Source organism: Drosophila nasuta, chromosome 2L (assembly GCF_023558535.2).
Source record: "Drosophila nasuta strain 15112-1781.00 chromosome 2L, ASM2355853v1, whole genome shotgun sequence".
NCBI lineage: Eukaryota > Metazoa > Arthropoda > Insecta > Diptera > Drosophilidae > Drosophila > Drosophila nasuta.
In genome coordinates, this window is record NC_083455.1 from 21,528,262 (window position 1) to 21,552,176 (window position 23,915).

A 23,915-nucleotide genomic window follows, 5' to 3' on the forward strand; every position below is an offset into this window, starting at 1 on the left:
ACTATAAACATCTAGATACATTTTTTTTTGTTAGCTTGTTTTGGAAAGTTCATTTTTATTTAAACACTTAATACTTCAACAATTTCAGTATCATCGAGAAGAAAGCCAACTATTGGCAACTATGAAATCATCGTTATAAATATCGATATCTCATCGATATTTCTCGATCTCTAACAAATAAACCATAATTTGTGGAGTGATAAAAAATAAACAAAGAAAAATGTCTCAGCCCAATGGAGGTAAAGAATAAGATTATTTCCAACCACAACTAATTCAAAACGACTTCTTTCCACAGAAAAAACGTCTCAGCCAAGTGCACCGCATTACGATTTTCAGTATGACACAAATTCTATGGTTTGTATGATGAAATTAAAGTCAACTAACATTACTATAACTTGTTTTTTTACGCAGAGAGCACCACCACCAACATATGAACAAAGTCAACAGCAACCAATGAATTACGCACAGCCGCCGGCTCAAGCACCCCAATTCTACCACCAACCTCAACCACAAATGCCCAGCAATCAATATTATGGAATGATGCATCATCAACAATTGCCACAAATGATGCATCATCCTGGTCTCGGTTATGGTTATGGACCCAGCACATCAACAGGTGCACCACGAGTGTTGCAAATGGATTCACGTGCAGAGCTGCGCACCACAGCAGCAGGAGCTGTTGTTGTGCCACCGCCGCCTCCTGGTTGCTTGCCAACTCCAGCTCAGTTGGCTGCGATGCAGGGACAACAGGTTGTGGTGCAGCAGAAGAAGCGTTCTTTCTTCTAGATAATCGAATCTATACCTCATTAAGCTTTATGTACATGTTACTCTCTTAAATTAATAAACGATAATTCGTCTTGTTCTCGCGTATATTTGAAAGAACATGTTGTTGCTAGACGCTAAAAAACTACTTGGAACACTCAGGAACTTAGACTACTACTCGAAAAAGTTCTCAAAGTATGTACTATCAAATGTCTGGACACGCACAAAACCATCTTCACCGCCCGATGCATAGCTCTTGCCATCCGGATGGAAAGCCAAACTGTTGATGGGACCAAAGTGACCCTTAAGACGGGCGAATTCCTCTTCGTAGATCAAATGGAAGAATCGTGAATCGAATTTCCCTGCTTTTGTGGACGTTGTGGTCACCTCCATAGCATCTTGACCACCACCCAACACCACATGATCCAAGATGGGACTAATGGCAGCCGAATTAACAGGTCGCTCAGTTTTGTACGACTTCAGACACATCAGCGATTCGGAATCGAAAAGTTTGGCTGTGGTGTCCTTGCAAGCGGTGACAAACATGGTACCATCCTTGCTCAGCTGCATATCATTGATGCCAGCGGTATGATCGGTGCCCGAATCCACGACCTTCTGTCCCTTGCGTATGTCCCAGATGGCAATGTTGCCATTGTCGTGACCTGTAATTAATAAGATTAAGATTAATATTGATATCTTAAATGATATTAAGTCTTGTCTAGCCTGTTATGATGGTCTCATCTAAAGGTCCCCACAACATCGACGTGATCTTGGACTCCACCATAGGAATGCGCAGTGTAGGCGCCTGCTCCGACAATGTTGAATCGGCATTGCGCACATCAATGATGAACAGCTCACAGTTCTGTCCCATTGCCTTGTCAGTTGAATAAGCCGCCTGATTTCCCGAGAAACTAAAGTTGCTCGTGCGCACCGAAGATTTGGCCGCAATCGAAGCAATCACTGAGCCGTACTCCACATCCCAGATCTTGGTGGTCATATCGCCGGCACCAGTGATAAGCTTGCGACTCTCCCAATCCACATCCAGGCACCATACAGCGCCCTGATGTCCATCATAAGTTCCCAGACGTTCACCGTTGAGGGAGTACCAAACATTTGGTTTCTGATCCTTGGAGCTGGAGAAGAGCAGATCACCCTCGCGATTGTATTTAATTTGCGTTATGGAACGCTCGTGGCCTTGCAGCATCAACGGACGCTACAAAAATAAAAACGTATGTTAACACAATATTTATTTGCAAATAAAATTTCAGCACGAAGCACCGCCTTTTTTTAGGTTATGTTTGCCGACTGCAGCACAAAAATTTCGCACTATTGTTGCATTCATGTCAGCATATGTTAAAATGTCAAACGCAACGTGTCTATAAATTATGCACACACCATTTTGTAATTTATTTAAGATTTATTGCAAGAAAACAAAACAATTTCTGCAATATCCACGCAGCACAAACGTCAAAAAGAGCGAGCGAATTACAAGCTAAATACAGGGTTGTTATATTGTGTGTTTGTGTGATGCGCTGCTAACTCGATACAAAATAGAATATTTTTAACAAAAACAGTCTGGCAACGCCAGCGCTTAACTAAACCAGCCCTTCTTGTTTAAAGAATTCCACTTGGCGATGTTCACCAAAATCGATGCCACACACTGATCCTTGTCCCGATTTTGTCCATAGTAGTCTACAAATTCGCCATCTGGATTTACCAGGTACATGATGATCGTGTGATCTACAATATAATCGTTGTCCTCGTCGCGTGGTCCGGCGCTAAAGTAAACTCTAAAAGCTTTGCAGACATTGCGAATTTGATCCACGGTGCCTGTTAACCCAAGCAATTTAGGTGAAAATTCCTTAACGTACTTGCCCACCACCTCTTTAGAGTCGCGCTCTGGATCAACGGTTATGAATATAGGCTGAACTTGTGGTGTTTGTGGTGATTGCTCTGTAATCGAATAATAGGCATTCCATTGTTATTTAATTGGGAATTTATTGTTTGCCATACGTACCAATTTCATTGACAACCAATGCCATCTTTTCCAATTCGTCGGGACAGATGTCAGGGCAGTGAGTAAACCCAAAATAGATTAAAAGCCACTTGCCTAGAAAATCTTCCGATTTGCGCTTCTGACCATCGGCATCAATTAATTCCCAACGTCCGCCAATTGCTGCTTTGCCCAATTGCCGCTTACGTTCTTTGAGCAGTGCCTCATCCTTTTCGCTCTTAACATACAGCATAAAGCCCAATCCTCCAGCGCCTATCGCACCAATCACAGCCAAACTTTTCCATGATATGGGACCTTTCCCTTTCGTGGGATCTTTTGCTCCGGCTGATAAGTACCGTTGTTGCTGTAGCGTTTGGAGTTGGTTGCGACAGCTCAATTGCGTCCAGCGCTTACAGCTGCCCACCAAACGTTGTAGAGCGCGCGACATGTTTTGGTTTTTAATAAAACTTTTACGTAAACGCTGCGCAGCTGGAGAACAAATTTCGCCGGTCTAGCAGAGGTGGAGATATGTCGACGGCACAATCAGCTGTAAACGTTGGCAGCACTGCACTATCGATATATAGTGCTAACTATAAAATTTCGCAATTTGTTGCTAGTAGCTAGAGGTGTCAAAGTAATATGTAATAATAATAATAATAATTTGTTATGAATAGCAATCAGCACAGTCATCGCCCAAATGAATACCTTGTGAGCATCGTTAAATACTATAAATACAGTATATTTGATAATTCTATTGGCGATATATCACTCGATACTGCTATCGATGTTTGTCCACATCTAATTGGCGGCGAGCATCTCGAATTGTTTTGACACCACCACGTGCCGAGCGAATCGTTATTTATATTTAATTAGTTTGTATTATTGCGGGATTGTAAGTGTATAACAATGCCAGGTAGCACAAAACAGCCACTGCTCTATTTGGAAGAGTACCGACTAAAGCAAGATCCACAAGATTATGGTCTGGCCGATGAAGTCTTTAACATGAGCGCTTTCAAGAGCAAACTGCAAGTGGTGATTGTCAGGTGAGTTTCTGGTGCATTTTGTTAATTACAAATTAATTAATATATGTATTTCTTGTAGGAATGATGAGGAGCAAGGCTTGGAATTTGATTTAATTGGTGTTTATCCAGCCATTGCCAATGCTTTTCGGCGCTTGATGCTAAGCGAGGTACCCAGCATGGCGATTGAAAAGGTCTATATCTATAACAACACCTCGATTATACAAGACGAAGTGCTGGCACATCGTATGGGATTGTTGCCGCTCAAGGCGGATCCACGACTCTTTGCCTATCGCACCGAAGAAAGCACTGAACAGGGCACAGAGCAAGATACGTTGGAATACGAACTGAAAGTAAAGTGCACGCGTCGTAAGGACGCCACCAAAGATCAGTCGAACTTTGATGATATCTACAAAAATCACAAGGTGTATTCGGGTCATCTAAAGTGGCTGCCCAAAGGCAAGCAGGGACAAATCTACAGCGAGAGCAGTGTTAGCTGTATACACGATGACATTTTAATTGCACAATTGCGACCAGGACATGAACTGGATTTGCGTTTAATCGCTGTGAAGGGCATTGGCAAGGATCATGCCAAGTTTTCGCCTGTGGCCACCGCTTACTATCGACTATTGCCGCAAATCACGCTTAACCGAGAGGTCTCTGGCAAAGACGCCTATTTGTTGCAAAACTGTTTCTCGCCCGGAGTGATTGGCATAGATGAGAACGATTGTGCATATGTGAAAGATGCGCGATACGACAGCTGCAGTCGGAATGTCTTTCGCTATCCGCATTTGTCTGATGCTGTCACTATGGCGCGTGTGCGGGATCACTACATCTTTAATGTAGAATCTGTAGGTGCTCTGAAGCCTGAGGTGATATTTCTGGAAGCTGTTAAGGTGTTGAAGAAGAAATGTCGCGCATTTATTGATGAAATTGAGGCAGAATGAGCCGCAAAAGTTAGTTATATTTGTGAACATTATTAGTAATAAGAGAAATAACCGATTAGCATTCTAATTAAAAACTGAGTTTTGCTTTACGCTTCAGAATCTTGAGACGAAATTCTGTTAATACCACTTGTAAACGTTCCTGGCAGAGCAGCGCATCTTCCAACTACAAGAAGAGTAATGTTAACTTGCTGGATTGATTTTAAAGTGAAAACATGCAACTTACATCCATGTGATTGAGTTGCAATGAAACACTGTTGCCAAACAGATCAAATTCGCTGATGATGTTGTCATCCATTATAATTTCATCATTCGTCTCGTCCATTTTGTATTCCGGCATCAACATCTCTTGTTTTATGTTTTGTTCGTGTTCGTGCTCGTGCTCAATCACCTCTTCAGTTATCTCGTACTCCTGCTCGAAGCCCTCCTCGTTCCCCAACAAATCTTCTAGTATGGAATCGTTGGAGCACGCATCCTGCTCGATTGGCGGCTCCGGGGGATCAATCTTTTCGACCTTGATGCGTTTCACCTTTGGTTTCTGCTTTGCTGCAAAAAATTTTGGCGGAATTGGTTTGGCCTCGACTCTGGCCATAATTTGCTGTCTCATGGTGGGAACCTAATTAAGAGATGCGAAATTTAGTTATTGGGACATTTGTAGTTTCATTGAATTTTACCCCTGGTATGTAGGATTTCATTGCCTTCTGATGCTTCACGGCATTGTTGTGTTGTTTAATGGATGCGAGACGCGCTAAAACATTCGCATCGCATATTTTACAGTGGGCCGAATAACCGTCGTCTCCCCGACAAAGCCATGGTGCGAACGATGGAAATCGTTCCCAATCTTCACGATATTTCTGATGGTACAGTCTGCGCACTTTGTTGGGAGCCATGGTTTGCTTGGGTGCTATGTCTTGTGGACCGACTGACAACATTATTATTTTTTTTTAAGTTGAACTTTTAATTATTTATTTGGTGTTATCTTTGAATTATATTGAGCGCCAAATTTACTGTGTTTCGCGTATTTTATTTGGTAATTATTTTTAGTATTTACATACACATATGTTTGAGAAAAAATAGACCACGAAAATTGCAGTGCGACCGTGCTCGACAGCCAACGCGTCAATAATAACATGAAAGTGAGCTGATATAAAATTTCCTAAAATATACCAGAAAATCAAGCTGTAAAAGCGAAGGTCACTGACTTTACAGGTGCTTTCACCGCAAAAACAGTTGCATTGAAATGCACAAGGTAAATTGTCATATCAAAAAAGATAAAGTATATTTCCTAATCAGGTTATATTATTGTTGCTGGCGTATGGCAAAATTGAAGAATAAAAGTTAAATATGTATGTGTTCATTGTTATGTTAACAGCAGACTGTTACATACTGTAATTGGATTGGTCACACTATGTCCACAAAAACCAATAGATAACAGAAAGCTAAGGAAATGTAATAAGTTTGCAATATATTCTTATAAAGATCAATAATAATTTGTACTTTTGTTTTCTTATTTTGTATTTCAATTATTATTGCACATCTCCAAAATTATTGAATAAATACCATGTTATAATATATATATATAGCTGTTGTAATAACAGCTGTTAACTTCATATGGAAACATTTCCCCTATTTGGTCACACTTGAAGAACATAAACAAATGAGACATACAGTCATACGTGAATTTAATTATATACAAGAAGTTCAGAAAATACTTTAATAAATTTCAAACAAAAGTGCTATTATATTTTATTACTGATTTCAGATAATTAGCGTTTTAACAAAATACATACATTAATATATGTACAATATATGCTAGCCTTAAATACAAATTAAAAACTGCGTTTTGCTTTACGCTTTAGAATCTTGAGTCGAAATTCTGTCAACACAACTTGAAGTCGCTCCTGACAAAGTAATGCATCCTCTAGCTGCAATTCAAATGTAATTTTTAAATAAGTATTAAAATTGGGAAAAACACTCAACTTCAACTTACCTCCATGTGATTGAGTTGTAGAGAAAGACTCTTCCCAAACAAATCAAATTCGCTGATGATGTTGTCGTCCTCGAAATTTTCCTCGTTAGTTTCGTCAATTTTAAACTCATGAATTGTATCAGGTTTTATGTTGATCACCTGCTCGCCCACCGAATGCAAATACTCTGGCTCGATGTCATCCTCGTTGCCCAACAAATCTTCCAGTATTGAATCGTTAGAACAATTGTCTAGCTCCATATCCATTTCTGGAGGAGGAACAGGTGAAGTAGGATCAATCTTTTCCACTTTGATACGTTTAATTTTTGGTTTCGGCTTGACAACAACAGCTTTCTGCGGCACAGGTTTCGAGGACTCATTCTTCAAATTCTCGGTCTTCATGTTTACAATCTATATTTGAAAACCGTTCGATTGTCAATTTAGACTTTGCAGGTGGCAGCTTTGCTTACCTTTAGGCCCGGATTATAAGATTGCATTGCCTTCTGATGCTTCACGGCATTGTTGTGTTGTTTAATGGATGCGAGACGCGCTAAAACATTCGCATCGCATATTTTACAGTGGGCTGAATAGCCGTCGTCGCCTCGACAAAGCCAAGGTGCGAAAGATGGAAATCGTTCCCATTCTTCACGATATTTCTGATGGTACAGTCTGCGCACTTTGACAGTAGTCACAGCTTGTGTTGGGGACAGATGGCTGTTCATTTTGTTTATGCTGATGGCGTTAATTATTTATTTTTGTTTTGAACTAGCGCCAAGATTACGGCTTAATGTGTATTTTATTTGGTAATTCTTCTAGTATTTACTTATAAAATAGACCAGATGTTGAAGTGCGTCACCTAATGGCAACACGGCAATAATCACAAATGAGAAGCAAAGATTTCTTAAAATACCAGATATACCTTAGGCTTGACGTAAAGTCGAAGGTCGCTGACACTGCTGATTAACAGCTGAATATAACAGCAAACTAAAATGTTAACTACAGTATAAGTTAAAAAATGTTTTGGACATGATTGACAAAGTTTAAAGTAAATTTAAGAAAGCATACAAATATCAAATGCGCAGTTGGTGTATATGTTAAATACACCATGTGTGTTAACAGCTTATTACATATAAATATATATCTATTAAAATATAATAGCAAATGAGAATGTTATGCTGTTACGTGGAACTTGGTCACACTCCGCGCACAGGGTGTTTCAATTGACTATACTAAAATGCCGGGTGAGCGGTAAGTTTGCAATATATTTGGGTTCTTAATGTTTTTGTAAATAATTAATCCAATGTAGTGCTTGGCGAAAGTTGTTAAAGAAAGAGCAAAGAAAGCGCCGTCGACAGAAATATGCACGTGAGAATGAAAAACAACAAGAGGGAGATCCCGAGTATCAGCAATGGCTGAAGCAGCAAATGGAACTGGAAGAATTCCAACGTTTAGCAGACGAACGCGTACAGCAGGATGAGGAAATAGAGTGGCTGCGTCGCGAGGCACTCGCACAACGTCAGTTCCGCTTAGATGCGGCTCAGCTGCGCCAGCAAGAGATGGAAGCCGAACGCTTGCGTGTCCGTCAATCCGAAGAGTTGGCTGCATTGCAGCACGAGCAGCATAGGCGGCAAGAAGAGCGAGATAGACTGGCCACTGAGGCAGCTGCGGAGTTCGAAGCAATGATGCAACGCATGCAGGAGTATATGGATAACGCAGAGCAGCACACTCCTCCCTCTGAATTACGACGTGTGGTTGAAACGCATCCCGAGGAGCGTTTATGCGAATTCTTTACGCGCACTAATTGCTGTCGCTTTGGTCAGGCGTGCACCTTTAATCACCGTCGTCCGATGCTATCGAAAATCATTTTGATTCGCCATTTCTTTATACATCCATTGCTGCAAGTTGCAGACACAAAAACTGAGTATGCCAAGTCTGATGAGCACTTGGAGTTAACAGATCATGACTTGCGTGCCGACTACGATGAGTTTTTCAAGGACGTTGTTGGAGAACTGGAAAAGTTTGGCAAAATTGTAAATTTTCGTGCTGTTCGCAATACGCTGCCCCATCTTCGGGGCAATGTTTTTATCGAGTACGCTCAGGAGCGGTAAGTAAACTAATCTATATATTCTGTATGATGAATAAGGCCTAGGAGTTTCTAAATTGTAATTAGCACAGCTTAAAATGCAGTTCATACTAATTAAATATTTTTATGTACCTTTTCTAGCTTTGCATTGCGTGCATTTGTCAATTTGCAGAGTCGTTACTATGCCTCCAGACGGCTTAATGTTGAGTTCTCCAATTTGAACGCTTGGCGTGGCGCTATTTGCGGTACGTGAACCGCTTTTGAAGAGCTGTATCCAGTATCCTTTGCCAAACACAAAAATTAGACTTTATAGAATGCTATATCATAGTTCTTTAGATTAAGCTCTATCAAACTTGTTGCTTCTTTAAGGTTTGTCCTTAACACGCAAATGTCCTAAGGGTTACAGCTGTGGGTATCTCCACTTATTTCGCAATCCCAACAATGTCTTCAATGTCAACTTGGAGACACATACCACTCCAAGCAGTGTTCGATCCCATAGTAATACGCCCAGATGCAGAGCACCTAGGTAAGCAGTTTTATTTGCATAAGTATACATTTATTTAAAGTTCTTATTACAGCTGGAATGATGATGAGAAGGAATCTCGTAACTGGCGTTGGTCAGAGAGTCCCGAGTTGGATCTAACGAATTCTAAATCAAAAATGAATAGATCACATCGGAGTAGCGAACGTCGCTCTAGATCCAAGGAAGATGACAAGAATAATAGTAAAAAATCATATTCCAGACGAGACTATCAACCGCGAAGTAATAATCGAAGTAGCTCCCATAAATTAAAAAGCCATAAACTTGATAGAAGTCGCTCCCGTTCACCAGGTCGACATCGTCATGCTTCACGTCATCATAAATATAATCGTGAAATAAATCAAGGTACGATTTAAATATTTTTGTTTTTTTTTTTCATTTTGATGGATTTTTACAACATTTTTATTGAATCTCTTTGTTTTGGGCGGCAATAGAAATTAGTGCTGAAGAGATTTCCGTGTAAAGAGATAGAGAGTAAAGTGAGAATTCCAGTGAATACTAAATACTTAACAATTTTAAGATTTGTTTTTATATTATTTACATAAATATAAATACAATTCGACGTGTAAAATTGGCAGTTTCGAAAGGATAGTTTTGTGTGAATTTTGAAGTTTTGCAAGTGAGGACATTCCTCTCCCAAGTGGAGAGTGTGTGCCTGATGTGCATGGAAAGATGTGTACATAGGTGGTAAGATCGGTGTGTGAAATTATATAAATTCTAAAGTCTATTTGTCTTGCATTCGTCGTACACACACAATTTAAACAAAAAATTATACAAAAAACTCATTCAGGGAGTATTATAATAAGTAGTTTTTTTTTTTGATTTAAAATTACACAAACAATACGAAGCTTTCAGCTTGATCAGCTGCCGGAAACAACTTATAGACGAATGCCGGGATTTGTGGCAGCCACATAGCGGAGCAGCTCCTCGTTATCCTCACAGATGACAGGCTTCTCGTGGTAGCAGGCAACGTCGTGCCATGCGATGCCATCGTTGTACACGTTGTTCAACACCGACAGACACTGTTCCTTTGTCTGGTTGATGTCGTACTCGGCATTGTCGGGCTGTGGACGCTTCTTGTGACCGGTTTGCGACCATGGGTTGTAGCCCCATCCCTGTGGAATGCGGTTGGTGGCCTGGATCTTCTCGCGAGTTGCGGACCAGAACCAACCGTAAACGTTCTTGGGCTCCAAATCGGGACGGTTCTCGCAGCCAGCGAAATCGCAAATGCGACCAGCGGTCCAGATGTAGGGCACATCGTTCTGTTGGATGACACGGAAGATGAGGTTGTTCTTCTCTTGGGTCTCCAGGGCGACCAGATCCATGCAGTATTCGCGGCACAGATTACGGCCATCCAACCAATCGACCTTCCTGTTGGCCAGAGCGGGCACATGGGTGCTTAGGAACATGTTTTTGCCGCGGTAGGAGAACTCCTTGGGGCCTGTAAGAGTCGAAAGCAGATTGATGGGTCAGTCAGTGTTGTTGTAGGTGTGCTAACATTGAGTTCAATGCGATGGCTGCTGTTTTGCTTGCCTCATGATTGGCAAAACATGCCACGGATGCTTACACAACTTCCCCCACAGTTTTGCGTTGCGCAATCTCTGCAGCAATTTATGCAGCTTTATTTATTTTTTTTTTTGACTGTCGTGCTAAGCTGAGCTGAGCTCTCTTCACATCGTCAGCAGCAGTCTTCATCGTCGCCCTACCGTCTTCTGCTTTCCTTTGTCTGTGTGTCAAAAGGTTTTCCGTTTGCCAAACAACAAAAAAAAGCCAAGTCGGTAAAGCCAACAATGGAATATTCCCCCAGCCTCTCTTTGTAGTGCACTGCAACAGCTTTGCAGCTCCTAACACCCCAGCAGCATCACCACCTCCTCCCCCTACTACGTAACTAGTTTCACATCGTTGCCTCGCTGCAACAGCAACAGCAGCAGCGGCTCCAGCTGCCGTGCAGCGTCCATTTGATTAGCTACTTTGGACTTCGAAGCATTATGTTTATTCGTTTCTGTTTTCGTTTCCACATTACTGTGCGCTGCTGTTTCGCCAGTGATTTTTGTATTTTGTATTTTTTGTCTTAACACGCCCGCCTGTGCCACGCCTCTTTGGCGGCGGCACGCGTCATTAGGCGCGCTTTAAGCCGCTTTAAAGCTGCCATGTCAGTTTCGATGTTGCTGCTTGTTGGCTGCTGTATTTTTGCCGCCGTCACTTTTGCAATTGCCTTTGCCTGTTCATTCGTTCATCACTCCCCACCCTCCTCTGGCTCCCTGTTGCCGCCTTCATGTCTCACTTCACGTCAAATCAGCTTAAGTCTAACATAATGACCTTATTTGCCATTGTTTGCACATTATTATTATTTTTTGCCGATGCTGTCTGTTGTCGTCTGCTGCGGCAATTTCCTCACTTTGCGGGTCAAGGCAATAAAAAAATCTCTGGGCGTCACATTAGCGCGCGCATTAACCTCACTTTCTTTCGTCAAGTTTTCCTGGCTGCAAATTACGAAAACTACAAATATCTGTAGATTGCCTTGCAATTGCATCATTCCCAAACTAGCTGGCAGATAAATATCGTTTAATAAGCTGCTTAGGCAGCAAGAATCTCAGGCTTGGGCTTTAGAAAATCGGTTTTTTTTTTGTGTTGTTTAAATGGAAATTAATAAGCAGGCGAATAGCAGTTTGCATGCCTGAAAGTTGTTATTAACAACAAGACGACGAGTCGCGTCTATAGAGAGCCGGTAATTAAGTTTGAATAGATAATTAGTTTATTTAACTAAAAGTTGTGCTTGTTGTATAACTGGAAATTTCTAAAAGATGAAAGATCTAAGCCACAGCAAATAGCAACAGTAAAATAGCGACTCCAAACTGGCTATGCAACTTTATTATGAGCCGTCACGTTGCGACGTTGCCCAAAAAAAAAAATATACATAAAAAAGTTAACTTGCATTTTCTATTCAAACGGGATGTACTCTGTATATGTGCAGCATGCATGTGTCTATGTGAATGCCTAATTAGTATTAGCTGCAATGTGTTCATTAATGTACCGGATATGCAGTGATGACGCTATTGTTTGAATTTTTTTTTTAAATTTCGCAATCGCGCTGCAGCAGCGATGACGTGCAGTTGCTGGCTGTTTTATAATTGGCTACTTATGAATGCAACGAGGTGGCAACGCTACCCAGTGCTACCAAAGGGAGTCCATAGGTGGGAACTAGATGAGTGGCAGCGCTGTCAAGTGCAGCAAGACAGACAAAAACTGATTGCTCTAGCAAGCGAAGAAAGTGTGTAGGTGACAAATGCAAGTGATCACGTCACCCGACCTGCCTCTACATTCCTTAAACAAAAAAGTACAATCATCGCAATTGAATAAATCTATTTGTATTGTGTGTGTTTGCTTTTTATTGGGGTAACACCCACACGTACCACGTAGCATTGCCAAACGATTTCAAGTGCAAACTTGGCAAATCGTTGGATGCGCACTATTTGTTATTCTCCTAACGTTTCACACTTTTACTTTTTTGTCACACACCGCGACCGGTCTCAGGCCCATTAAGGTTAAAGTATTTTACATATCAGTTTATTTATAGAATAAATAAGTTTGTATACTTACGGCTGGCGCACTTGGCGGGCACGGGCAGTGAGAGGAAGCGGCCCGGCTTGGTCGCTGTGGTTGTTGTGGTTCTGCCCTTTTGGGCATCGGCACAGGCGGCCACCAGGCAGAAAGTCGCTAATGCCAAAGTGACTTTCATCTGTTAATAAAGAAAATAGGAAACAAGAGTGTAAAATTAGAAAATGTAATTATAATATACGCGATAACACAGTGCGTATGCGTAATGCGTGTCAGATTGATAATGTGTGTGTATGTGTATTTGTGTGTATTTATCGAAGATGTAACTTGGCGCGCGTGGTTTTTTATGTCAAGGATGCTTCGCTGGCAAGCCAACCGGTTGCCCGAGGCGTTTCAAGCAGCACAGCAGCGGCCACTGACACACTGCCTCACTGACGACAATAACAACGACATCGTCGACACTTGAAACTTTATTTTTATTGTAGCTTAGCGTCGGCAACGTGATCAGCATCAGCATCATCGGCTTCGGCAGCGGCAGAGACAGAGGCAGAGGCAGCGGCATCGCCACATTATTCATAAATAAAAATTCATTTAGCATCTGCTGCAAACATGTTGATTACACAAGAGACACGCCAACGAGTTGGCCAGCCAGCCAGCCAGCCAACCAACCAGCCTGACCTTAACTGGTTTTATTGACTTTTTCGCTTTAGTGTCTTTGCGTTTCGCCTGGCTAGAACCTTCCACGTCTTTAGCATATCGATTAATGCCCCCGACAAACGAAAAAAACAAAGCGACGCTTCTTCCTTGTGAATATACTAGATATTAAGTCGAATTCGAATACGAATACGAATTCGAAGTCGAAGTCGATGCTAATGCAATGCCATCAATCAAAGCTCAATGTCTGATGGTGCTTGCTTCAGTTTGAATAGATTGAGAGATGGCGGAGAAGAGGGAGAAGGAGACGAAGAAGGAGAAGGAGAAGCCAGAAGGAGATGAAGAGGGAACATATAAATTTGAAATTTCGCATGTTAATTTGATTTCATTGCTGCGGTTGATCTTTATCGCCAACGTATTCATGAGTTGCCCCCACCAAACAACAACAGACAGACGCGGTGTCTTCAGCTTTTGGAATTGGATTTGGCAACATAAATCATTAATGGATCGCCTAATGGTTGCAGCGTCAATTTTGCCGCTGGGCAAATGTTTAAAGCTGAAACTGTAGCTAAAGTTAAAGCTTATCAGCAAGCTGTATTTGGAAATTGAAAACAATTTCGTGCATAATGAAAATTTGATTTGATTTGATTTCAAAAGTTGCGCTATCGATTCGATTATTAATTCGTTTTTCGACTCGACATTTTTGTCTTGTGTGTGTTTAAAGTGAAAAGTTCAAATCAGCTCACGCCTGTCTTAGGAAACTCGCATGCGTGTGCGTTTTGTTGTTATTTAAAGTTGCGTTTTGTAATTTGTCCATCGGCGCTATATTTTGGTTTTTTTTTGTTTTTTGTTTGCCGTTTATAGTTATTTGTTGTTTCGTCGGCTCATGAATGTTAATCATTATCAATCAGTCGACCAAACTGATGATGCATTTCATTATAACGAGTCATGTATACAATATGCATAAGTATGTACAAACATACCGTATTTGGAGATATGTGTGAGCACCTTTATTTATGCGCCCTTTTGTGACTTTGCCTGGCCAATTCATATATTTATGCATACCCAAGACGACATACATTTTATGTCTTTTGTTTTCCATAGCCTGCGGCCACATTGACAAAAAGAGCATAATGGCTTTTGTGTAATTGTTAGCGATGGTCCAAAGACAGTTGTTGCCCTATAAACTAGCTGTTTTTATGGATCGCCATTAACAATAGAGTTAATACCGAAAGAGAGTGAGATGCATAGATCTAATATTGATATTACTTTTTTTCTGATATGTGGAAGTTTTAAAATCTATTAAATAATTTTTTATATTTTTGGCTTTCAACCTTTGATCTATTAATATAAAAAGTGGCCTTTGTACTTTAAATTCATATTTGTAGTTTCCCAATTAATTAAGGCAACAACATTTTAAATTATTCAACTAAACGAGGGAATTCTCCAACTAGGTGAAGCAATAATTTCATTAAATTTGAATTATAATTTATTGAATTAATTCAAGCCACAATATCATAAATTTCATAGGTAATTGAAGCAAAAATTTTATGAAATTTGTATTTTATATTCTTGGAAAAATTGTTTTTTTTTACGAAGTATTTTTTAGTCGTGATTTCTTCGCTTTGTTTCCATAATTTATGTATGAACATTTTGTGTGTGGAAGTTTTATGTTGCTGTTTCGAGTTGCGCAAAGTTTTCCGTTTAACAATGTTTTGAGTTGTATTTATAGCTTCGTTTTTTAGTGGTTTACAAAAAATGCTCAAGATGAGGATTTAAAGATTAGGAAAAGCGTCTCAATAGCGTCAGTCAACGAACTTTAACTGTAAAGTCAGCATTCCGAAAAGAACTTGTCTTGACCACAATACAATGTTTGAACAACGAAGTTGAGTTTTGAAGTCGACACACGAATTCTATTGAGGAAAATTGTAACAATAAACGAAAGACTTAGGCAACGAACTTGCACAAAGCGAGCACACTTTAACGAAACTGTTTGACACGAAATACGTTTGAAATTGTTCTTGCATTGGATAAATACGCATTAAATCCAAAATTGTCAGCATATCCTTGCAGCAAGGAGCAGCACACATAGCACTTTTTTATATATTTGATTTTGAATCACATTTAGCCACATTTTGGGCTGTTTTTGTAAGTCCTTCGATAGTTGAACAACACAAGTAAACACACAAAAACACACACAGAGAGTGATAGAGAGAGAGAGAGGGAAAGAGGAAGAGTACGAATATCCTTGAGCGCGTCTTACCTTTGCTATATGTGTGTATTACGATAACGATAACTTCACAAACTGTTTCGTTCCCCTGTGGTCCAACTCAGACTCCGATGTTGCGTCGGAGACAAAACCAGACGAGACGAGACCAGACGTAAATGTGAATAGCAACGAATGCTCTGCGCTGCTGTTGTGCCGGCTTTTATACGTTCCAATTGCCCAAATGGGCGGCTGCCACTCCCCAATATTAAATATAAAGAGAGACCCTCACACAGAGAGTGGGGGAGACAGAGACACACACACAGAGAGAGAGACAGAGAGAGAGAGAGCGCGAGTCAAATTTCCAAGCCTGAGCATTTGCACTGTGTCAAAGCTTAAGCTCTCGCGCGCTCTTTGCTCGCTTATTAAGCTCGACTTGACTTCGACTCCCTCTCTCTCTCTGTCTCGTTGTGTTGCTCTCTCTTTCGCGCGCATTGATTCGCATCTCGCATATCATAAGTCAGTTAGTAGTTGGAAATGATGTGCAACATTATTATGACCAAAAACTAAACATACAGTTTTCAAAATGGCGCATCCCAGTGAACAAAGAGGAAATTTTTCAATTAAAAGAGTTCTGCTTACCATAGCAATAACCATAATAATAAACACTAACAATAAACATAAAATATATATATAATGAAAATAAAAATAGCAATTGCTGAGAGCCAGAACATCTTGGTTAGACAATGACAACTTTTTGTTTATGAATATTTATAACTGCCGCGACGATTTGATTTTATTTATTTACTTAGGAATTTGAGGCAAACAACAAAAATAAAAGCAGAAAAAGTTTTTTTTTTTTGTTTTGTGTTTGTTCTATTCTGGTCTCTCAGGGCAAATCATTGTTGCTGCTCGGCTAAAACTGTACTACGATCATCATTATAATTTTAATAGCTCTATCTTCAGTTGTAGTTGTTCTTGCTGTTGTTGCTTTTCTAGATTGTTGAGTGCCTGGCACTCAAAACAAATACCGCGTATTTCAAAATTTATGCAAACACTTGGCGCACCTTTTACGCATCATTTCGATGACGGCTTCGATGGCTTTGGGGCTTGCTTCATATATCAATTTATCAAGTGTTGTTGCTGCTGCTGCTGATGCTGATGCTGAGGCTGCTTTTGTTGGGCCTTGATCTTGAAAAGCCTTTCGAAATGTCGCCGTGGGCTCTGTGCTTTTTTGGCTTCCGCGCGGCTCCTCGCACGCGCTCAAAAGTAGAAGCCAAACACAAATTATTTGAATTCGATTTAAATTTTGTTGACTGCTTTTTTTCGATTTTCAAATTTATCATTAATTGCCATGTGAATGAACTGGCAAAGGCAAAGGCAAAGGATAAGCTGTGCGTATATTGGGCATCTGTTGCTGCTCTCATAAATATCATTTAACGCGCCAAAATCCCCTCCCTCTCCAAACAGCTGGTGCTTGGCAGTGCCAGCCGGATCTGAGATCTGAGAATATAGCCAAGCTCAGGCGTTAAACTAAGCCGAGTCGAGTCGAGCTAAAGCTAAAGCTCAGCTGAGCTGAACTGAGTGGAGTATTGAGTTTTTAGGTTCTTAAAATTGACATTTATGTTAGCGTTTTATTTTCGCTCATAAATATGCAAATGAATATTTATTTGCTTGATTATGTAATTTATTTTGTGTTTGGTGTGAACACAAAAAGAGCAACAAAATCAACAAAAAAGAGTTGCGAGATAGAAACTGGAACTTGCCATTTGGCTTTCGAGTTTCATTTCAAATAAAATCATGATAACAACAAAAGCAAAATAGATCCTTTTTAATAGCTTGGCCTAACCTAACCCCACCACACACAGCACACACACACACAACACATTCTCGCACACTCACACACAACATTGACATTTTGGCCAGCTGAACTTGTGACACACGACTGCGATCTTCAGGTTGACCTTATGGCCAGCGACTTGCTGACTTGATTTCTGTTGTGTTGTGTTGTGCTGTGTTTTGTCTGCTAATTGGCCATGAAACTGCACACATACACACACTCAACCAAACTACCAAAATACCATTTCGGTGTATTTGTGGTTTTTGTTTGGGTGGCGCTTTTGTTCGCCATTTAGTAGCATTTAATAGAAAACTAATTTATTGAGCCGTTTCGCAGGCCGACGCCTCTCACGTGGTCTCCTCTCTCAACACACTTTTTGGTGGGCCAAAAACCACTTGAAACAAAATCAAGACAGTCGACTGTGGACTGTGGACAGTTGAATTCCCCTCCAAACTCCAGCTGTGTATTTTGTTTGTATATTTTAATTAATCTCATTGATTGCCAGCCATGTGCAAAAGATCTTTTTTTTTCGTATTCCTCTTTCATCTCTTCATTATGCCACATAATGTAGTATATTTCTTTTATTTTTGATTTGGTGGGCCAATGAAAATTAACACCAAGTTCGAATTAATTACATTTAGCTGAGTTGTGTTAAAATTTGTGTGAATTTGTCTGTTAACTTTTATTGCATAATCTCCAAGTGCAAGATTGCCAGTCGGTGCCAGCTGCCCAGATAATAACACTTGCAATCACGGAAGTCTCGATCCTGATTGCGAAAGAATTCCCCATTTGCCTACTTAGAACCACACACATACATATACTTCTTTTTATTGCATATTTGCTAATTATTTTAAACAAAGCCGGCGTCTGAAAAGGAAAGTGATTTTCTGTTAGACTTCAAGTGCAAATTATTTAATAATGCCGGATTTTGACACTTTTAGAAGTATTATTACTGTGACACATACATATATTGAGTTGGAGATTGAAATAATATATATTTGGCAATAGTTGTAAAGAGACAAATTAACAAATTAAATATTGAGCTAAAAATTAAGTATAATATTTTGTAATAGTTTCAAAAAGTTTAATTAATTTACTGTCAATACCCGCAGAATAATTGTTGAAGTTATTGTTATATGTATTTTGTACTTTTTGTATATTTCAAATGTAGTTTTATATTAATATATCAAATATTGCCTTTAGTATGTATTTTATTATTTTTGTGGTATATTCATTTGGTATTTTTAAGAATAATACCACACTGTTTTGGTTTACCTAAAAATTGTTATCGGGTACCTCAACTAGCTGCAAATTTCTGTTTAGCTAACTTTCTTTATTTCAATTACTTTTTTTGTTGTGGTACTTTTTTCATTTCAATATTATAGCAATGAAAATATTAAACTATAAACAAAATGAAACATATCTTTAATTATATTTGTTCACATAATTTATTTCATAATGATCGCATAACATCAAACGAAATTTGATTCACAATAAACATGAATGAAAAGCAAAAGTATTAGAATTTTTTAATGGCCACAGGGTATCTGGCGGTCAAGTATACTCATTCTTGGTCGCACTTTGCTCTTTGGCTTGACCACTGAATGTTTGGGGCCAAGAAAAGAGCAAGGCGGTGGCAAAAGCCGTCGATCAGTTTATAGCCTTGTTTGTTTGTTCGCTTGACTTGGACTGGGTTAGTCGAACAAACAAACAAGCAAGCAAGCAATTGATGCAATCAATAGAATACTTGTTAACATTATGCAATTTACTGATGTTATTGTTGTTGTTGTTGCTGTTCGACTTCTTGAACATTTTGAATGGCCCTTTTGGTGATCTTGGCTCGTTGAATACATCCGCAGTTTGGTGTTACTTGTTGTGCTTTTCGCACTTCGTTTATTGCAATTGCTGCATAAATCAACATCCGCTGTGCATAGTTGTTGTTTTGCTTCTTTTTTTCGTGTGGCCTTTTTAATCATTTTTGCCCCAGTAGCGGGTTTTTCTTACATGCATTTCCTGCGATAGTCAGCAGCCCTCTGACCTTGAGGCAGTTCAGTTGATGATTCCACGAAGCGATCAATCGATCGATCGCCTGCTTAGTCAGCGATCCTCAACTCGCGTTCGCTTCAATAACAGTCATCGGGTGTTCTGCTAATCATGGCAATTAAGAATCAAGTTGATAAGACTTGTTCAATATTTGTATGTTTGTATGCAAATTGCGCATACGCGCCGTGGGCTCTTTATGCCACTGTTACTGCCACTGCTCATGTTCAGATTGATTGACAGTTTTAATGCGACCTTCGAGTGACTAAGCCCATCATCCATCGTTAGTTGGTAAGCATCCATTCCATCAACATCAACAGCATCAGCATCAGCATCATCGTCAATAGGCGTTGATCTTTAAATACTTTTGCTCACATTTCCATAAAACGATGCATATCAAATTCAAATACAAAACAATCGTAATCAAATCGAACAAAAATTTAAACAAGATCACGAGCTTCAAGCGCCGGAAGCCCCCATCAAATGGCAATAGCAACAATAACAACAAGAGCAAAAAAATAAAAAAACAAATTCAAATAAACTGAAACTGTTGTTGATGCTTCCGCGAATGCGCTGTCCGAAAAAAAAATCAAAAACAAAAATAATAATAATAATGAGGCAAAGGAAAAAAGAAGGCAAAAAATAGAAGAAGAAAAAACTACAAATCCAACTTAATCAACAATGAACATGCTAATTGCCAAGAAACTAAACCAAGCAGCAGAATAAAGAGCTACAAATATAATCAATCTGCTTAGACAACAGAAAATTTTCGGAGCTATAAATAAACAAACAAACCCCAAGAGAGAAGCATCACTGACCTTAGCTTGAATTATGATCTCCATTGCATTGAATTGAAATCGAAAAAGGAAAAAAAACTAAAATTCAAATTCAAATTCGAATTGGAATGGAATGGCAACGATGTGAATGGAATGAAATTGAATTCAATTGGATTGGATTAAATATGATTTGATTTGATTTCATTTGATTGAATGGTTCAATTCACACTTGCGGTTTTCTCCACCAGCAGAGCATTTAATAAGCATGGGTGAATCAACAAATTCCACAATTTTGAACAATATTTCATATAGAATAAAAACGGATTAAACATTTTTAATAATTAACAGTTTTTATGGAGAAATTCAATTAATATATAATCTTAGTTGCTTTATGGTATGGTATGGTATATTTAGCATGTATAGTATATATTATAAATATTGCTATATTTTGGTATATTTTAGAATATGGTTTTATTGGAAATGCTTCGAGTGTGCTCGACTGTAACTCTCTTACTTATTTTAGAACTATTTTAAAATAGATTGATCGTAAATGGTCTCAAGCTTTCTAAAGTATTTATTTCGGTTAATAGATATAATATAAGATATGTGTATAAGGTTATTTAGAGATGCTACAATTAAGTAAGATTTTATATTATGATTTATAACATCATTTCACCAAATAAATTACTTCATATAAATGCTTTTCCTTAAAAGGATATCTTAAGGGAAAACTTCAATATTTAATCAATATTACAAATTTAATTTGTTGAAATTAAAATTCGTGTTCTATTCATCAAAAAATTCGTATTTATTTGACACTGGGCGTCCTTTCTTACTTAAGTGCAGTCAGATAGTAAATACTGTGTAAACTGTCGATAAGCGGAGTTGATTGATAAATTAATAATTAGCATTAATCCGATATGCGTGTAGTATCCGATGCGAAAGCCATAAAACCGTTCATTAGATTGTGAATGACCCTCGTGAATTGTGAATAGATTCAAAAGGAAAAAACACACACATAATATAAGTATATAATGTTGTTGTTGTACAAAAAGCGGGCGCATAGAATTTTCGAGCATTAACATTGAGATGCTGGCGATGAGTCGAGTTTAGTGGCAACTTGGACTCTGAGGTGAAGTTTTGTTTTTTAATTTTTTTTTTCAATGTTTGTTGTATAGTCTCTCTCATCGGGGAATGCGTGAAGGACAACGCGTATACGCAGCGTATGCGCACTCACATTGGTAATTGCAATTTGTATTTAAGAAGCTCTGTCATGTTTGAAATGCCTTTTAAATGCTGATGCTGCTGATGTTGCTGATGATACGTAATGAAATGAAATGTTGCCAAATGTGACCCCAAGAGGCCGTCGTCGCATGTTCATTTACACATTAGTTGAAATTTAAATTTTATTTTTTATAAACACACACGCATACTCTATGTGTGTGTGTAATTATGTACATTTAGTTTCGTTGTTTCGTTTATTTGTTTGGAGTTTGGCATCGGCATCGGCTTTTGTCAAGCGACAACAAAAAGTGATTGGCAACAAATTAATCAAGACCTTGCCAAGACGAGCACCAAGACCAAAAATTCAGTCGCAACACCAACACTAAGAGCCAGCTATATATAGACATCTCGGTGTGTATATAAATTGACTTGAATTGGGCGCTATAACTGAGCCGAGAGCTCAGAAGAAGAATCTATCGAGTTTGCAGTTGCAGTTGCTGCAGATGATTACGCAATGAAAAAATGATTGATGTCTGCAATTTAGCGCATCTGTGTAAAGCGACAGCAGCATCAAACAGCAACAACAACAATAACAACATTAACAGGCAGCCATTTGTTGCAGTTATCATTATTGCTATTGTTGTTGTGTGGTGTGACACAAAAGAATTAAGTGCCCAGGCACATTTTAAATTCGTCACGGAAAACGTGACAAAAATTTTCATATGCGAAACACAAACACAAGCACAACACAACACAAGAGTTTTTCAGATTGAGATGGTTGCAAAATTTGACATACATTTCACACACAAACAGCAAGAATCTTTTTAGCTCTTTTATGAATGAGCTGCAGAGTATAAGAGTTCAACTATCGCGCGCTCTCTATCGAGTTTGTCTGCCTCGTGTTTGAACAATGCAACATAAACAAGCCGCAGGCTAATTGCATAACAAGAGATCTGCAAACTGCGAACTGCGAACTTGCGAACTACATCATTTAGAATCGCCAGTTGTCTAATCAACGCTCATAAATCTGACAAATTATATAAGAATGAATGCTTATGAATAACATTCATATGCGAGTATGAGTGCAATTAACAAATTGTAGGAGTGTACGGAATTATGATGCCGTCTTGCTGCTTGCTGCTTGCTGCCTGTTCTAGGGGGGCAGATGCGGATGTGGCAAGCGAATCGACTGCCCATAAATATAAATAAATTTCGACTCGTTTATAGAATGAGTGTGAATGTTGCAGCTGAATATGCAATAGACTTCACTTTGCATAATTTGTGTGTTTTACATTCAGATTTTTTACATCATCATCAGCAGCAGCAACAACAGCAATCGACCAGACATTGTCGTGGAGGAAGTTGCATATTTATAAGCTCTTTTTTTTTCTTTATTATTATTATATTATTTGATTTTCTTCTACTTCATCTTCTGCTGTCTGCTTCTTCTTCTTCTTGTTTGGCTGCTGCCTTAGGATGGGGCGTGTGCAGTGTCATGCTTATGAAATCAATTGAACATATGTTTGGCTCCACGCTATGCCCATAAATCACAAATGCTTAGTCAGACCGAGCAGCGCAGACAAAATTTGTGCTTACTTCGATTTGTTCATTTTGATGAGAACAAAACAAAAGACTTAGGCAACGAACTGCGATCTTTGTGATCCCAATTGCTTTCAATCATCTTTTTTCCATCTCTGTGCTGTTTTGTGCTAATTGCTTTTGATTGCTTCGGGCGGGTAGCTTTGTGGGTGTGGCCAGCTGTCTTCTGTGTATTTCGAACTAGTTCATTCAGTTCCAAAACTTGGACGAATTTCTTAATATTTATTAGCATTAGTATTACTATTAAAATAAATAAAATAAACGTTTAGAAATAATAATTAATAAAATTGCCTTTGTTTATGCTATTAAATCTTTTATATTTATATTTATTTATAACAGTCTTTAGCAATTAATGTCAAATTATGTGCATTGTTATTTTTGTTAAAATAAATTTCATTAAGTAATAAACTGGTTCTAGGGTTTTCCCCAAAGATGAGTCTTCAACTGATGGATACATTTAAATACAAAGTTGCTGATAATATCGTCTCTTAAGTAAGTCTCATATAATCTTGTTTATTTTATAGATGTTGTCCAAGATAAGCATTTACAGAAAAATTTGAATAATATTAATTTATTGCACAAGCTCCGCAGTTTATTTAAATTATTATTTAATCTATCTAAAAAACTATGGAAATTATTGTATGCTAATCACGTGATTCTTAAAAGGCGTAGAATATAGTCTAACCACAATTTTGTCTCCTTTTTTGTTG

The 23,915-nt window shown here is 38.9% G+C and overlaps 8 protein-coding genes across 10 annotated transcripts; 3 read left to right on the forward strand and 5 right to left on the reverse strand.

Annotated features, from left to right (window-relative positions):
• Positions 1–63: 63 nt before the first annotated feature.
• Positions 64–1,025, forward strand: LOC132798694 (DAZ-associated protein 2). Its single transcript, XM_060810648.1, has 3 exons — positions 64–239; positions 296–354; positions 412–1,025. The coding sequence occupies exons 1-3, from the start codon at positions 221–223 to the stop codon at positions 784–786; spliced, it is 453 nt and encodes a 150-aa protein (XP_060666631.1). The 5' UTR covers positions 64–220; the 3' UTR covers positions 787–1,025.
• Positions 852–2,271, reverse strand: LOC132798687 (eukaryotic translation initiation factor 3 subunit I). Its single transcript, XM_060810640.1, has 3 exons — positions 2,158–2,271; positions 1,486–1,975; positions 852–1,424 (listed from the first exon to the last, which is right to left on the reverse strand). The coding sequence occupies exons 1-3, from the start codon at positions 2,158–2,160 to the stop codon at positions 937–939; spliced, it is 981 nt and encodes a 326-aa protein (XP_060666623.1). The 5' UTR covers positions 2,161–2,271; the 3' UTR covers positions 852–936.
• Positions 2,160–3,385, reverse strand: LOC132798690 (protein SCO1 homolog, mitochondrial). Its single transcript, XM_060810644.1, has 2 exons — positions 2,780–3,385; positions 2,160–2,715 (listed from the first exon to the last, which is right to left on the reverse strand). The coding sequence occupies exons 1-2, from the start codon at positions 3,201–3,203 to the stop codon at positions 2,354–2,356; spliced, it is 786 nt and encodes a 261-aa protein (XP_060666627.1). The 5' UTR covers positions 3,204–3,385; the 3' UTR covers positions 2,160–2,353.
• Positions 3,386–3,543: 158 nt separating this feature from the next.
• LOC132798686 (DNA-directed RNA polymerases I and III subunit RPAC1) lies at positions 3,544–4,721 on the forward strand. Its single transcript, XM_060810639.1, has 2 exons — positions 3,544–3,798; positions 3,857–4,721. Exons 1-2 carry the CDS (start codon positions 3,662–3,664, stop codon positions 4,719–4,721), a joined length of 1,002 nt encoding a protein of 333 aa, XP_060666622.1. The 5' UTR covers positions 3,544–3,661.
• On the reverse strand, positions 4,674–5,843 carry LOC132798691 (uncharacterized). Its single transcript, XM_060810645.1, has 3 exons — positions 5,393–5,843; positions 4,945–5,334; positions 4,674–4,884 (listed from the first exon to the last, which is right to left on the reverse strand). The coding sequence occupies exons 1-3, from the start codon at positions 5,648–5,650 to the stop codon at positions 4,789–4,791; spliced, it is 744 nt and encodes a 247-aa protein (XP_060666628.1). The 5' UTR covers positions 5,651–5,843; the 3' UTR covers positions 4,674–4,788.
• A 594-nt stretch (positions 5,844–6,437) lies between these two features.
• On the reverse strand, positions 6,438–7,572 carry LOC132791961 (uncharacterized). Its single transcript, XM_060801119.1, has 3 exons — positions 7,155–7,572; positions 6,709–7,095; positions 6,438–6,643 (listed from the first exon to the last, which is right to left on the reverse strand). Exons 1-3 carry the CDS (start codon positions 7,404–7,406, stop codon positions 6,548–6,550), a joined length of 735 nt encoding a protein of 244 aa, XP_060657102.1. The 5' UTR covers positions 7,407–7,572; the 3' UTR covers positions 6,438–6,547.
• A 96-nt stretch (positions 7,573–7,668) lies between these two features.
• On the forward strand, positions 7,669–23,712 carry LOC132791945 (U2 small nuclear ribonucleoprotein auxiliary factor 35 kDa subunit-related protein 2). 3 transcript variants are annotated; one of them, XM_060801092.1, is made up of 6 exons: positions 7,669–7,932; positions 7,991–8,788; positions 8,909–9,012; positions 9,137–9,293; positions 9,346–9,653; positions 23,624–23,712. In XM_060801092.1, exons 1-6 carry the CDS (start codon positions 7,919–7,921, stop codon positions 23,695–23,697), a joined length of 1,455 nt encoding a protein of 484 aa, XP_060657075.1. In that variant the 5' UTR covers positions 7,669–7,918; the 3' UTR covers positions 23,698–23,712. The 3 variants fall into 3 exon arrangements, with proteins under 3 accessions (XP_060657075.1, XP_060657090.1, XP_060657082.1); XM_060801107.1 differs by lacking the exons at positions 9,346–9,653; positions 23,624–23,712 and having other exon boundaries at positions 7,682–7,932; positions 8,909–9,044; positions 9,174–9,260; XM_060801099.1 differs by lacking the exons at positions 9,346–9,653; positions 23,624–23,712 and having other exon boundaries at positions 7,683–7,932; positions 8,909–9,044; positions 9,166–9,258.
• Positions 9,669–15,933, reverse strand: LOC132791966 (uncharacterized). Its single transcript, XM_060801134.1, has 3 exons — positions 15,784–15,933; positions 12,909–13,047; positions 9,669–10,749 (listed from the first exon to the last, which is right to left on the reverse strand). The coding sequence occupies exons 2-3, from the start codon at positions 13,045–13,047 to the stop codon at positions 10,187–10,189; spliced, it is 702 nt and encodes a 233-aa protein (XP_060657117.1). The 5' UTR covers positions 15,784–15,933; the 3' UTR covers positions 9,669–10,186.
• Positions 23,713–23,915: the final 203 nt, after the last annotated feature.